The sequence below is a fragment of the Sinocyclocheilus grahami genome, unplaced genomic scaffold (assembly GCF_001515645.1).
Source record: "Sinocyclocheilus grahami isolate Dianchi unplaced genomic scaffold, SAMN03320097.WGS_v1.1 scaffold1503.1, whole genome shotgun sequence".
NCBI classification, from domain to species: domain Eukaryota; kingdom Metazoa; phylum Chordata; class Actinopteri; order Cypriniformes; family Cyprinidae; genus Sinocyclocheilus; species Sinocyclocheilus grahami.
In genome coordinates this window covers 92,491-109,248 of record NW_015506682.1, presented here as the reverse complement: position 1 = coordinate 109,248, position 16,758 = coordinate 92,491, and the positions used below count along the sequence as shown (strand labels likewise).

The window sequence follows — 16,758 nt, the reverse complement described above, 5'->3', positions numbered from 1 at the left end:
CACACACACACACACACACACACACACACACACACACACACACACACACACACACACACGCAACACAGACACAATCAAACACACACACACACGCAGCACACACATACTGACAGACAAAAACACACACACAGACACAGACAGACACACTCACACACACACACACACACACACACGCACACACACGCATACAGACAGACACAAACACACACACTCGCCTGCATCATCAACTAACTACATAGATGCTATTCACGAAGCCCTTAAAAAAAAGTATGTAGCCACTATTTTATATTGTTCATTTATTATTAATATTAGTTTTGTTTTTACAATGTTTTCTATAATTTTGCATTGCTAAATTTATTGTAATGCTACTTTCAAATTTTAGTTTCAAAGTTTAGTTTTAGTTAGTTTCAGCAGTGGCTTATTATTTAGCTTTTTATATCATGGACATGTTTATTTTGTTTTTATGTGCTTTATTTTCTGTTTTTAGTTAAAGAAGCCAGAGAAACTTTTTTTTATTTTAGTTTTAGGGTACATTATAACAATTATTATTATTGTTGTTTTATATATATATATATATTTAGTAGACATTAGTTAGTGAAAACATCAAAACACATATATTTATGTATACACTTACACACATATATTTACCACTGAGAAGTTTGAGATTGGTAAAAAAATTTTTTTAATCTGTCTTGTCTTTTAGTCTCTAGTCTTCAGTCAAATGATCATTCAGAAATAATTGTAATACGCTGATTTGATACTCAAGAAACATTCTTAGTATCTTATTACATTACATGTGTCCTTTTGTTTTCTTAAAAAAAAAAAAAAAAAAAGACTGCATATTTTTGTAGCTAGTGTAAAATTACTCTAAACACAACTATTAACACTAAAACACCCCTAGTTTAAAAGCTCAAAAAATAAAAATATAAATAAATGAAAAAGTTAGTTTAATTATAAAGCATTTTCATTGATTACTCCAAAAACAGCTGCTAGTGCATCAGAATGTCTGCTTTAACACTCTGTCTCTGTCTCTCAGGCCTTGACGGAGGAGATGGATGCTCAGAATGAGACGCTGTCATGGCTGAATAAAACTGGCTCTCAGATCTTGTCAAAAAGTCCTCAGGACAGAGACACTCATGTGAACAAAATAAGGCAGATAAACCTCAGCTGGAGTAAAGTACGGAAACAACTCTATCGCACACAATCACAACAAAATCTCTCTCTCTGTCTGTCTGCTTTTATATCTTTTTTGTGAGTGTCGCCCTCATGTTTTCACATCTACACGGCTGTCTATCTGGTATAGTTTTAATGATGTCAAATGAGACACAGACAGTAGAGCGCTGCAATGATGACATAGTTTTGTAGGCCAACCTTCAAGTAGCATCAACCTGGTTCCCACGGCAAAAAGCCAGGATTTTTATATTTAGAATGAGCCACTAGTTAGCAAACAAGACAAGACGAGTAAAAGCTTAAAAAATAAACGTAAAAGCGTGATAATATCTGAGCTTGTGTTCACCACAGACCTTACTTCAGTCATTCACGCAAAAAGCCATTCAAAAAACCCATTGACTTCATGACAACAGAAGCAGAAGTGCTAAAATACAACTCGTTTCTGGGTTTTGACCTACAGAAATACAATACAGAATGAAATTTTATCATGTGGAAACGTGTGTGTGTGTGTTTGTAGGTGAGCCGCGAGCTGCTGGATAAGGTGCGTGAGGTGGAGGGTCGTCTGCAGACACACACACCGCTGCAGGACGAGAGGAGGCTGGCGTCTTACAGCCAGTTCCAGGAGCGCATGAGCAGACTGGGCGACTGGGTTTACATCAGCAGCCAGTCTCTGAGTGACGTCACACCCGCGGAGAGACAGGTCAGACGCTCACACGCAGCACCCTCCATCTCAAACAGTTCATCAGTGCAAATTCATGTCGTTCCAAACCTGAATGACTTTCTTCTGTGGAACACAAAAGATATTAAGTAAGGAATATTGGTAACCAAGCAGTTTTGGTGACCATTTACTTTCATTGTGTGGAAAAACACGGAGACATTTGTCAAAATATCTTCCATAGAAGAAAGAAAGTGTTAAGTGTGATGTTCTGAAATGCACTGAGATCGATTATATAATTACAAAAATGTCATTTCTGGGGGTCTGTGAGCAGAATCCATTACTGATTTCAGACTACATGATGAAAACTGCAGTTAGTGACGTAATCTAGGTTACTCGTATTAGGCCATTTATTCAGACTACTTTTTAGATTTTTTTTTTTTTTTTTATTTATGTATACACTTACACACATATATTTACCACTGAGAAGTTTGAGATTGGTAAAAAAATTTTTTTAATCTGTCTTGTCTTTTAGTCTCTAGTCTTCAGTCAAATGATCATTCAGAAATAATTGTAATACGCTGATTTGATACTCAAGAAACATTCTTAGTATCTTATTACATTACATGTGTCCTTTTGTTTTCTTAAAAAAAAAAAAAAAGACTGCATATTTTTGTAGCTAGTGTAAAATTACTCTAAACACAACTATTAACACTAAAACACCCCTAGTTTAAAAGCTCAAACAATAAAAATATAAATAAATGAAAAAGTTAGTTTAATTATAAAGCATTTTCATTGATTACTCCAAAAACAGCTGCTAGTGCATCAGAATGTCTGCTTTAACACTCTGTCTCTGTCTCTCAGGCCTTGACGGAGGAGATGGATGCTCAGAATGAGACGCTGTCATGGCTGAATAAAACTGGCTCTCAGATCTTGTCAAAAAGTCCTCAGGACAGAGACACTCATGTGAACAAAATAAGGCAGATAAACCTCAGCTGGAGTAAAGTACGGAAACAACTCTATCGCACACAATCACAACAAAATCTCTCTCTCTGTCTGTCTGCTTTTATATCTTTTTTGTGAGTGTCGCCCTCATGTTTTCACATCTACACGGCTGTCTATCTGGTATAGTTTTAATGATGTCAAATGAGACACAGACAGTAGAGCGCTGCAATGATGACATAGTTTTGTAGGCCAACCTTCAAGTAGCATCAACCTGGTTCCCACGGCAAAAAGCCAGGATTTTTATATTTAGAATGAGCCACTAGTTAGCAAACAAGACAAGACGAGTAAAAGCTTAAAGTAAAAGCGTAAAAGCGTGATAATATCTGAGCTTGTGTTCACCACAGACCTTACTTCAGTCATTCACGCAAAAAGCCATTCCATTGACTTATTGACTTCATGACAACAGAAGCAGAAGTGCTAAAATACAACTCGTTTCTGGGTTTTGACCTACAGAAATACAATACAGAATGAAATTTTATCATGTGGAAACGTGTGTGTGTGTGTTTGTAGGTGAGCCGCGAGCTGCTGGATAAGGTGCGTGAGGTGGAGGGTCGTCTGCAGACACACACACCGCTGCAGGACGAGAGGAGGCTGGCGTCTTACAGCCAGTTCCAGGAGCGCATGAGCAGACTGGGCGACTGGGTTTACATCAGCAGCCAGTCTCTGAGTGACGTCACACCCGCGGAGAGACAGGTCAGACGCTCACACGCAGCACCCTCCATCTCAAACAGTTCATCAGTGCAAATTCATGTCGTTCCAAACCTGAATGACTTTCTTCTGTGGAACACAAAAGATATTAAGTAAGGAATATTGGTAACCAAGCAGTTTTGGTGACCATTTACTTTCATTGTGTGGAAAAACACGGAGACATTTGTCAAAATATCTTCCATAGAAGAAAGAAAGTGTTAAGTGTGATGTTCTGAAATGCACTGAGATCGATTATATAATTACAAAAATTTCATTTCTGGGGGTCTGTGAGCAGAATCCATTACTGATTTCAGACTACATGATGAAAACTGCAGTTAGTGACGTAATCTAGGTTACTCGTATTAGGCCATTTATTCGGACTACTTTTTAGATTTTTTTTTTTTTTTTTTTTTTACGTACCATTGAATGTACCATGTTGAAATAAAGAAGCGAAACAAAACAAACAAACAAAAATGTCTTCTTTAATATCAACATCATAAAATGCATTAAACATTACATTAATTTCCCAAACTGGGCTTAATGTAAGAACTGCAGTGGGTTTGTGAGTTGATAAAAAGCTAATCATTAATTAAACACTAAAAATGGAAATATTTAATTTGTTTTCCTGCATGCCAGTGTGACCGAATGTGTTGTTCAATTATTGTAATCGTCTTAGGTTACATATGTAACCATGGTTCCCTGAGTAGGGAACGAGACACTGCATCCTCTAGGGGTCGCTATGGGGAACGCCTCAACGTGACCCGTGTCTGAAACATACATTCAAAACACCAACAACATGTTGGCTGGCGACAGCCATGACGTCACTACCGGTGTGACCACAGTATAAATAGGCGCCGGGAGAACATGTCATCCGCTTCTTTGTCTGAAGCTTGCGTCTGAAGCATGGCAAGGAAACTAGAGGATGCAGGTGTTTTTCTATCTACGCAGGGAACCATGGTTACATACTAGAGGTCTACACGGGTCCAAAAATTCCCGAACCCGAAGAGACCCGTAAATGTGCTACACCTTATTTCAAATTACCGACTCACACTTTTCTCATCCTAATTTTACAAGTTGAAAGTTACAAAACAAAACACGCACAGCGCTGACTGACTCTGATTACAGCCGGGTGTTCTCCGAGTCCGATCGACTCGGGTATTACACACAATGTTAAACAGACCCGGGACCCGAAGTAATAGATTGGGACCCGACCCGGTCTATTTAAAATATAGCCCCGAACCCGTACGGATCCCGGGTCTCGGGTCCTCCATGTAGACCTCTATTACATACGTAACCTGAGACGTTCCCTTTCAAGGGAACTTCAAACTGCGTCCTCTAGGGGTCGCTATGGGTAACGGTATACGCACGCCACCATGGTGAGGGGAGTGCATGCCAAACCACAGGCTTATTTTTATTTTATTTTTTTTAAATGTACCGTTGAATGTACCATGTTGAAATAAAGAAGCAAAGCAAAAAATAAAAAACATTTTTTTTCTTCTTTAATATCAAAACTGGGCTTAATGTAAGAACTGCAGTGGGTTTGTGAGTTGATAAAAAGCTAATCATTAATTAAACACTAAAAATGGAAATATTTAATTTGTTTTCCTGCATGCCAGTGTGACCGAATGTGTTGTTCAATTATTGTAATCGTCTTAGGTTACATATGTAACCATGGTTCCCTGAGTAGGGAACGAGACACTGCATCCTCTAGGGGTCGCTATGGGGAACGCCTCAACGTGACCCGTGTCTGAAACATACATTCAAAACACCAACAACATGTTGGCTGGCGACAGCCATGACGTCACTACCGGTGCGACCACAGTATAAATAGGCGCTGGGAGAACATGTCATCCGCTTCTTTGTCTGAAGCTTGCGTCTGAAGCATGGCAAGGAAACTAGAGGATGCAGTGTCTCGTTCCCTACTCAGGGAACCATGGTTACATACTAGAGGTCTACACGGGTCCAAAAATTCCCGAACCCGAAGAGACCCGTAAATGTGCTACACCTTATTTCAAATTACCGACTCACACTTTTCTCATCCTAATTTTACAAGTTGAAAGTTACAAAACAAAACACGCACAGCGCTGACTGACTCTGATTACAGCCGGGTGTTCTCCGAGTCCGATCGACTCGGGTATTACACACAATGTTAAACAGACCCGGGACCCGAAGTAATAGATTGGGACCCGACCCGGTCTATTTAAAATATAGCCCCGAACCCGTACGGATCCCGGGTCTCGGGTCCTCCATGTAGACCTCTATTATGAACCCGTAGATGTACTCAAATATCTTGTATAAATCATGAAATATGATCTAATTGTTACCTAAGTCACATATCTGCTTAAATAACACAAACTGTGTTCATGTTTTTATTGAACACACCTTTTTAAATATTCGCTGTGCACAATGGAAAATTTTTTTTTTTTTTTTTTTTTACGTACCATTGAATGTACCATGTTGAAATAAAGAAGCGAAACAAAACAAACAAACAAAAATGTCTTCTTTAATATCAACATCATAAAATGCATTAAACATTACATTAATTTCCCAAACTGGGCTTAATGTAAGAACTGCAGTGGGTTTGTGAGTTGATAAAAAGCTAATCATTAATTAAACACTAAAAATGGAAATATTTAATTTGTTTTCCTGCATGCCAGTGTGACCGAATGTGTTGTTCAATTATTGTAATCGTCTTAGGTTACATATGTAACCATGGTTCCCTGAGTAGGGAACGAGACACTGCATCCTCTAGGGGTCGCTATGGGGAACGCCTCAACGTGACCCGTGTCTGAAACATACATTCAAAACACCAACAACATGTTGGCTGGCGACAGCCATGACGTCACTACCGGTGTGACCACAGTATAAATAGGCGCCGGGAGAACATGTCATCCGCTTCTTTGTCTGAAGCTTGCGTCTGAAGCATGGCAAGGAAACTAGAGGATGCAGTGTCTCGTTCCCTACTCAGGGAACCATGGTTACATACTAGAGGTCTACACGGGTCCAAAAATTCCCGAACCCGAAGAGACCCGTAAATGTGCTACACCTTATTTCAAATTACCGACTCACACTTTTCTCATCCTAATTTTACAAGTTGAAAGTTACAAAACAAAACACGCACAGCGCTGACTGACTCTGATTACAGCCGGGTGTTCTCCGAGTCCGATCGACTCGGGTATTACACACAATGTTAAACAGACCCGGGACCCGAAGTAATAGATTGGGACCCGACCCGGTCTATTTAAAATATAGCCCCGAACCCGTACGGATCCCGGGTCTCGGGTCCTCCGTGTAGACCTCTATTACATACGTAACCTGAGACGTTCCCTTTCAAGGGAACTTCAAACTGCGTCCTCTAGGGGTCGCTATGGGTAACGGTATACGCACGCCACCATGGTGAGGGGAGTGCATGCCAAACCACAGGCTTATTTTTATTTTATTTTTTTTAAATGTACCGTTGAATGTACCATGTTGAAATAAAGAAGCAAAGCAAAAAATAAAAAACATTTTTTTTCTTCTTTAATATCAAAACTGGGCTTAATGTAAGAACTGCAGTGGGTTTGTGAGTTGATAAAAAGCTAATCATTAATTAAACACTAAAAATTGAAATATTTAATTTGTTTACAGTCTGACCGGATGTGTTGTTAAATTATTGAAATATTAACTTCCTCAGAGATATTTCAAGAAAATATTTCATGTCAAATTGGTTTTGGCTGACACAAACATTTGGGAATCCATTTAAAAGAAGAATTAGGGAGAATCAATAAATGATCAATGATTTAATGACGGACATGTGTTTGTGTAGGTTCTGGAAATGTCCATGCGAGAGCAGAAGCGGGAGCTGGAGGAGCTGTTGTCTTACTCTATTGAGCTCCAGAGGAAACAGCTGCTTTTACCACAGGAAAAGGTTTGTGTCACCCAGCAAAAAAAACAACAACACAAAAAACAATGTAGAGTATGTGCTGGGCTTCAATTCACTTACTTTTATCATTAATAGTGTGATGCCAAAGCAGTTTTTAATTTATGAAAAGTAATGAATTTTACTCTAAATCAGTTGAGCTTAATGCTAAAGCCCTGTTCACACCAGAGTTATTTTGATATCATTGATAGTTTTATATAGTTATTATTTTGAATTAGACTGTATTATATTTTCTATTTTTATGTTTTATTGTAATTTTTTTTGTTATTAGTTTTTCTATATAGTTTGTCTATGTAGTTTTTATTAATATCAGTTTAAATTATTAGTTATTTGGTTGTTTTAGTAAATAATTATTAATGATGTAGTTAGTGATATGAATTAGTTTTATTATATTTAGTTTGAGGTGTTTTACATGTTGCTTTGGAAACTAGCTGAAATAAATTCATTCATTTCAGTTAACATTTATTTCAACTACAAGTGTTTTTTGATCATTTTAGTTGAACTAATAACCCTAGCTTACACCAGCACAAGTGTTTTTCGTATGCAATTTTTCTGTTCATGCAATGCATAATAAACGTTGGGAAGTCAAACAGAATTTAGACTATTTGCTGTAACAGTAATTACTTTTCAGATATTTGCATTTTTAATGGTGTTCATCAAACAACACCAAATGCAAGAGTACAGATTCACTTCTGTTATTCACTGAAGAGCGTTGGTTTTATTTTTAAGCAGTGGTTCTAGGCATGTGATCAAGAATGCAAATCTTACCGGTTGGCCAGCTTTCTTCACAGTGCAATGGAAAAGAGATTAAAACAATCCATAAAAAAAAAAAAAACTCTTGTTGCATTGACAATGCAGATGTTTGCATTAGTGTTCAAGTTGATATATTTACGGCACCAAATATTTGCACCAGATACTCATCTTGGTGTGAACAGACCGTAACACTATACAGTTTTAGGATGTGGTAGATTGTCTCAATACTCTTCCGACACGCTCAAAAAGTGTGTACTTACCAATCAACAGTGAACTGTTTAACTACACTGGAAGTAGACAAATTGTCATGCAGCACTAGCTCCATTCTTGTTGTGTTTTTGCTTGTAAAGTGCAGAGATGAATGAGAATGAAGTGGATGTATGTGTGTTTGTGTAGAGTAAAATCGAACAGCTGGCTGCAGATTGGAAAGCTCTGGATGCCAGACTGAAGGAGACGCCACAACAGCCTCTGTCTCCATGGACACAACAAGTGGCTCAGCAGCAGTTCACAGGTGAGTGCAGCACACACAGGTAAATTGGACACTCGCGCTGCTCTTCCAGATGTAATCGAGTGTTTACTGTGGATTGTGTGTGTGTCAGGGAGCGTGCCGTCTGCGGTGCACATGGTCAGTCTGATGAGCGAGGAGCGGCGTCCCAGCCCAGAGCTGGTGGGCCCCAGCGACCTCCACCAGACGGCCACAGAGCTGGCGGACTGGCTGCTCCTCATCCACCAGATGCTCAAATCCAACATCGTCACAGTGGGAGACAAAGAGGAGATCCACACCACCATCGGCCGCCTGCAGGTCAGGCCGCAGAATTAGACCTGAGAGGGGGTCTGTCTTCAGTTTGAAGACGTTTGGCTTGATAGGCTGGCAAATAGCTAGTAGATCTTTCCTTAAATAGAAGATAAAAGCAGTGATTTATGGCTGTGTTTCTGTCTACACAGAATTATTATTCAGACCGCTAAACCCTGGTCATGTTTAAAGCCCTGTGTTGTGGTTGTGTGTAGGTGACTAAAGGTGATCTAGAGCAGAGACATCCACAGCTGGAAGATATCATCACTCTGGCACAAAACATCAAGAACAAAACCTCCAACCTCGACGTGCGCACCTCCATCTCAGAGAAACGTGAGCATATACTCATCATGATCTTCTTTATCTCCGCCTTAGTCTGAATCTTGGGTTCAGTATTAACCTGTCTTAATCGTGTCTTCTTAATATTAATCTTGCTTTTGATCTATCTATCTATCTATCTATCTATCTATCTATCTATCTATCTCTGTCTGTCTGTCTATCATTCTGACGTCTATAGATATTAGATATTGATAGATAGAAAGACAGATATAGATCTTACTCTGTCTTAATCTTAGCCTTTATATTAATCTCAGTTCTTTTTTTTGATTGACATTTTTAATCTTTGTCTTTATTTCAATCTTAGTATTCAATATTAAATCATATATTAAGTTATGATTTTATGTTAACCTTAATCTTAGTTTTGACCTTTATCTTAATTTCAGTCTCAGTGTCAGCTTTACTTTGCCTTGGTCTTAGTTTTTGCCTTAGACCTAATTGTTGTTTCTATCTTAATCTTAGTCTTTATTATAAACTCAGGCTTTCTCTCGTGTGATTCCCAATCATGTATGATCTTATTCTGTCTTAATCTTTGTTTTAACTTTAATTTTAGTTTTATTCTTGATCTTTATCTTAAACTCGATTTCAGTGTACCTTTGGCTTTGCATTGGTCTTGGTCTTTGTCTAACTTTTAATCTTAGTCTTAATCTTAATCTCAGTTTTTGTCTTGTTATTGTTAATCACATTTTTTAAAATCATAATCTTTAATTGTAATTTTAGTGTTCAATATTAAATCATAATCTTAGTGTTTGTTTTAATCTTACGCTTGATTTTAATCTCAGTTTTAGCCTTTTCTTAATCTGAGTCTCTGTGTTAGTTTCGCTTTGCCTTTGTTTTAATCTTAGCCTTAGCTCTAATCTTTGATCTTTGTTTTAGTCTTAATCTTAGTCTTTCTTGTGATTCTTAATCATTTTTAATCATTGTCTTAGTCATAATTGTAGTCCTATCCTTGTAATTGTTTTGTTTTTTTTGTCAGGAAGTACAGAAAGCTTTGACAAATTGGCTGTTATATAAAAATAAATAAAGCAAATGAAGTGAGCTCAATTGGTGGTTCTAATGAATAACACCTCAGACGGTTTTATACTCGTGTATTAATGAACTTAGTATTCAATATTAAATCATATATTAAGTTATGATTTTATGTTAACCTTAATCTTAGTTTTGACCTTTATCTTAATTTCAGTCTCAGTGTCAGCTTTACTTTGCCTTGGTCTTAGTTTTTGCCTTAGACCTAATTGTTGTTTCTATCTTAATCTTAGTCTTTATTATAAACTCAGGCTTTCTCTCGTGTGATTCCCAATCATGTATGATCTTATTCTGTCTTAATCTTTGTCTTAACTTTAATCTTAGTTTTATTCTTGACCTTTATCTTAAACTCGATTTCAGTGTACCTTTGGCTTTGCATTGGTCTTAGTCTTTGTCTAACTTTTAATCTTAGTCTATCTTAATCTCGGTTTTTGTCTTGTTATTGTTAATCAAATGTTTTTTAAATCATAATCTTTAATTGTAATTTTAGTGTTCAATATTAAATCATAATCTTAGTGTTTGTTTTAATCTTACGCTTGATTTTAATCTCAGTTTTAGCCTTTTCTTAATCTGAGTCTCTGTGTTAGTTTCGCTTTGCCTTTGTTTTAATCTTAGCCTTAGCTCTAATCTTTGATCTTTGTTTTAGTCTTAATCTTAGTCTTTCTTGTGATTCTTAATCATTTTTAATCATTATCTTAGTCATAATTGTAATCCTATCCTTGTAATTGTTTGTTTTTTTTTGTCAGGAAGTACAGAAAGCTTTGACAAATTGGCTGTTGTTATATAAAAATAAATAAAGCAAATGAAGTGAGCTCAATTGGTGGTTCTGATGAATAACACCTCAGACGGTTTTATACTCATGTATTAATGAAGCGTGTGGAGCATCTGTTGTGTGAGATAGTGAGACTCATTCCTCTCTCCCTGCTGTGTGTCAGTGGAGAAGGTCCGCAGCCAATGGGACGGCACACAGCACGGCGTGGAGGCGCGGCTTCTGCAGCTGGAATGCATGATCGGCCACAGCGATCAATGGGAGGAGCAGAGGCACCAGGTGAAGGCTCTGATTGGACAACACGAGATGCATCTGCATAGCCTGCTGCAGCTGAGCCGAGGGCCGCTCACTAAACAGATCAGTGACAACAAGGTGAGATCTTTAATTTTCACCTTTGACCTGTGTTACCGTAAAGATTTGCCATCATTTTGCTCCTCTTCCAGTTTTAAAATAAGATCGTTCGTAAGTGTCAAAACTTGGTCTCAGCTCCAGACACATGCACTTTCAAACAAAGAAATCATGTTTTCGATTTATATGATGATACTGGGATCTGGATCAGTGTGATTTGTAGTTGAGCGAACAGCAGAAATCCATCAGGCTTTTTTGTGGCACTTTTTGTCATTTAATTAACATTAGAAGTGACCCTATTAAGATCATCTGAATCTTATCTGTTCATGTTTTCTTATAGTTATTTGAACAGGCTTTCACTAAAGTGGCTATTGAAGTGAAGAGTAAACACTCATGGTATGTTTTGTCAGGAAGTGACAAAATTAAATTGCTTTATTTAATTAAAAGTCTGGAGTGGCTTCTAAGTACATGTTCCAATTAAGCCCACTATGATTTTTTTCAATAGAAAAGCTTCATATTTATTAAATAAAACTTCAGATGTGATTCATGTTTGATTAATCATTTAACCTAATTAAAGAACTGCCAATCAAACCAGACAAATGGATTACAGCTTCAGCTACAGTTCTCCCGAAAATGTCCTCACCCTCAGGTCATCCGAGATGTAGATGAGTTTGTTTCTTCATCAGGTTTGGAGAAATGTAGCATTACATCACATGTTCACCAGTGGATGCTCTGCAGTGAATGGGTGCCGTCAGAATGAGAGTCCAAACAGCTGATAAAAACATCACAATAATCCACACCACTCCAGTCCATCAGTTAACGTCTTGAGAAGTGAAAAGCCACGTGTTTGTAAGAAACAAATCCATCATTTAGATGTTTTTAACTTCAAACTGTTGCTTCTGGCTAAAATATGAATCCATAATAAAGCTTCCTCTGATAAAAAGTCCATCCCCTGTTGTTTTCTCACATCAAAATCCACCCACATATTTGTTCAGAGCAGTTTCAGACTGTTTTGGCTTGTAAACCGTGCTTGGTCTGTGCAGATTTCTTTCCTGGTTCACACGTGACAACTTTTCACTGGAGAAAGTGATATTATGCATAGAATCCATACTTTAGCTGGAAGCAATGCAAAACACATTAAAAACATCTTAATGTTTCTTACAAACACGCAGCTTTTCACTTCTCAAGATGTTAATTAATAGACTGGAGTGTTGTGGATTACTTGTGGATTATTGTGATGTTTTTATCAGCTGTTTGGACTCTCATTCTGACGGCACCCATTCACTGCTGAGCATCCATTGCTGAGACACTGATACAATGCTACATTTATTTGACATAACTGGTCAGTCTAAACTTTTTATCTGCATGTTTGTTTAGTCTTATCATGTTCCCTGTAACCTGTTCATCTTCCTTTAAAAAAGTCTGCAATCTCTCAAAGAAAGACAGTCTCTTTCACTTTATCGCAGGTTCTTCCAGTCAGCTCCATATTTCTCTGTCAGTGCAGCAAGCTTCTCTTATTTGTAGGCCTAGTCATTTGTTCATTAGTCACTTGCATTTATTTTCTCAGCATGACCGCAATATAAGTAGATGAATTCAAGGATGAGTTCTGAGCGCAGTAAATTCAGCACATGTGGTTTTATATGAGGTTTGGTGTGTTTTTAGTTTTGTGGGCATGTTAGAAACAAAATAGAGGCAATGGAGCTGTTCCTAATGAAAGATGCATATTTCTGGTTTACAATTGGAGACAGAGCAAACCTTAAGATATTTTGTGTTCACTGTTTGTATTTTCAAACTTCGTGTTGCTAAAATACAGCTGTTCTTTACATGACCTTGAAAAGGTAGGCCTAATGGTTAGAGAGTCGGACTCATAACCCAAAGGTTGTGGGTTCGATATATATATATATATATATATATATATATAATAAAATGGCTTTTTAAGGTCATTTCCCCTTCATTTGAACTCATTGGAGGGCAACAACGTTTGGAAAAAAAATGATTGGCTTTCTTCATGTTGTAGACATGCAAGTATTTCTGTTGTTACACTTAAAACGTGCATTCACATCAACAAACAGAGTGCAATAAAATGTGACTAATATATTCATATTGAAATATGAAACATTTGTTTGAAATCCTACATATAATCCAAATTACAGTATATAAAAGAGGGCTCTCATCAGTTTCTCATCAATTAGTTGAAGAAATGCTTGCCAAATTAATCACTGCATTAAATCATGAATGAATGAGATTTCATATTAGTCTTGCAGACTGTTTTTAAGAGCATTTCTGAGGAGTTGTGTACAGTTTAGTCAAATAGTATCATAATTATGCTCTCACAAATATCATGTCAATAAATACTATAATAATAATGTAATAAATGCTACCATAATTATGCTTTTCGTAATATATTATTTCAGTAAATGCTAATAAATACTATTTTAATTATTATGCTCGATTAAATTGCTACCTTGACTATGCTTCCATAAATATTTTTGAAAGAAATGCTAAGAAATACTTCAATATTGTAATATGAAATACTATTTTAATTATGCTTTCATTAATATTATTTTAATAAATGCTAATACATATTACTGTGATACTTTTGCTGTTAAATACTTCCTTGATTATGCTTTTACAAATATTTTTTAAATAAATGCTAATAAATCCTCCAATAGTAATATTGTGATATTAAATATTATTATAATTTTGCTTTCGTAAATATTGTTGCTATAAATGCTAACAAATACTACTGTAATAATATTGCGCTGTTAAATACAACATTATGCTTGTACAAATATTTTAGAAATAGATGGTAATAAATACTCCCATAATAATATAGTTATATTAAATGTGAACAATTATAGATTCATGAACTTTGCAGCAATACATGTGAATGAATACTAATGTAATAACACTCTCATGCATATTGTAGCAATAAATGACCATCATAATACTGACACAAAAAATACCATAATTATGTTTTCACAAGTAGTACCACTATAATTAGTACTTCACTAATATTAATTAAATATGCATGTGTTTAGCTTTAATTTTAACAGTGTTTGAAATCCTACATATAATCCACATAATATATGCAAGAAAAAAAGAAGGGCTTCTCATCAATTAAGTGAAGAAATGATTGTCAGATTAAACATTGCGGTAAATAATGACTTGTAATCGTCTTGTAGACTCTTCTTTAGAGCATTTCTGAGTCACCATGCACTTAATAGCACAGGTGTAAATGTGGCTTTTGAATTGACACACACACACGCACGCATGCACACACACGACACACCACACATGATACACTCACACACACACCCACACACGACACACCCCACATGATACACTCTCACACACACACACACACGACACACCACACATGATACACTCACACACACACCCACACACGACACACCCCACATGATACACTCTCACACACACACACACACGACACACCACACATGATACACTCACACACACACCCACACACGACACACCCCACATGATACACTCTCACACACACACACACACGACACACCACACATGATACACTCACACACACACCCACACACGACACACCCCACATGATACACTCTCACACACACACACACACGACACACCACACATGATACACTCACACACACACCCACACACGACACACCCCACATGATACACTCTCACACACACACACACACGACACACCACACATGATACACTCACACACACACCCACACACGACACACCCCACATGATACACTCTCACACACACACACACACGACACACCACACATGATACACTCACACACACACCCACACACGACACACCCCACATGATACACTCTCACACACACACACACACGACACACCACACATGAGACACACACACACACACACACACACAAACACACACACTCACTCACTCACTCACACACACTACAGAAACGCACCTGTAGGGGGTGCTAGAGTCATAATAATTTCACTGCCTAATTGTTTGGTATTCATATATTATTAAAATGTTTTAAACTCGCAGATATTTTAGGCATGATCATATATTTTAATGTTTGCCTTAGGTTAGAAATTAAGATTTTAAGGTTGTTGACAGTGATTCTCTGAAGTCATTTGAGGTAAAGTTACCCTCTGCAGCGACGGACACACATGAACCAAACAACATCTAGACTTCTATAGCGACTCCACCCGCTTTTTGCCGTGCTGTTTAGATGGTAGCTTTATGTATTGATTTCTTTTTGCTGTCAGGCGTTCCTGCAGGAGCTCAGTCGAGGACAGGAGAGCGTGACGTCCTTTAATGAACTGTCCAATCAGCTTCTGCAGGAATATGCCACTGACGACACACGCAAGGTCAAAGAGGTCATGGACAAACTCAACACGATGTGGAACAGCATCAATAACAGGTATGCGCTTGCACACGGATGCACTCATGTATCCACACACAGACCGATGTGTGTTCATTTCCCTAATCTACAGTAAATGAGAGGAAATGAATCATACGCGCACACACACTCTGAAACAGAATGTCATAAACACACGTAATCAGTTTAGCATGCACAGATATCACACACACACCACAGACACTTCTGGACGTACGGATCATCATTACGTGTAACAGCATAAAGGTTATTACTGCTGCATTTAATATTGTGGTAATTAAATGCTAGTAAATACTATTGCTATTATGCTGTCACAAATACATGCTGCCATAAATATTACTGTTATTGTGCTTTTCTGAGTATTGCCGAACAATTGTCATCATAATTTTTGTGGTAATAAATGCTACTACTGTAATTGTCCTTTAACAAATATTGCAGATTTAAATACTACCATCATAATATTGAATTCATATATGTTACTGTACTTACGCTGTCATGAAAAACTACCATGATGATAATTTAGTAATACATGGTATCATCATTATGCTTTTATGAATATAATGTCAATGAATATTAGGGATGCACCGAAATGAAAATTCTTGGCCGAAGCCGAAACCGAACAAAATGAAACACTGGACCAAATACCGAACACGGTTTTTTGAGTTTTTTTTCCCCATGTATTTTGCCTTTTTTTTTTTTTTTCACCATTGCATAAATTAAAAAGCCAAAATGTGCTTTTCAAAGAAAAAAATCAATTGCAAAGCAACAATTTAAAAATATTTAACAGAACATTTTTAACATTCTAGCAGACACTATACCAACAAAGCACAATTTAACTTAAAATTAATAAGTTAGTAAAATAATTTTTGGCCGTCAGACCCCCTTCTTGAATCAGGCATGTATTTTTTTTTT

At 37.1% G+C, this 16,758-nt stretch overlaps 1 protein-coding gene across 1 annotated transcript in view; it reads left to right on the top strand.

Annotated features, from left to right (window-relative positions):
* The window catches only part of LOC107570770 (utrophin-like), a 187,253-nt gene that overhangs the window by 84,097 nt on the left and 86,398 nt on the right, over positions 1–16,758 (top strand). Inside the window, 8 exon segments of the mRNA XM_016257031.1 lie at positions 1,037–1,177; positions 1,688–1,870; positions 7,323–7,424; positions 8,586–8,700; positions 8,789–8,991; positions 9,198–9,315; positions 11,280–11,485; positions 15,716–15,870. Of these exon segments, the coding sequence (XP_016112517.1) occupies positions 1,037–1,177; positions 1,688–1,870; positions 7,323–7,424; positions 8,586–8,700; positions 8,789–8,991; positions 9,198–9,315; positions 11,280–11,485; positions 15,716–15,870 (1,223 nt within the window).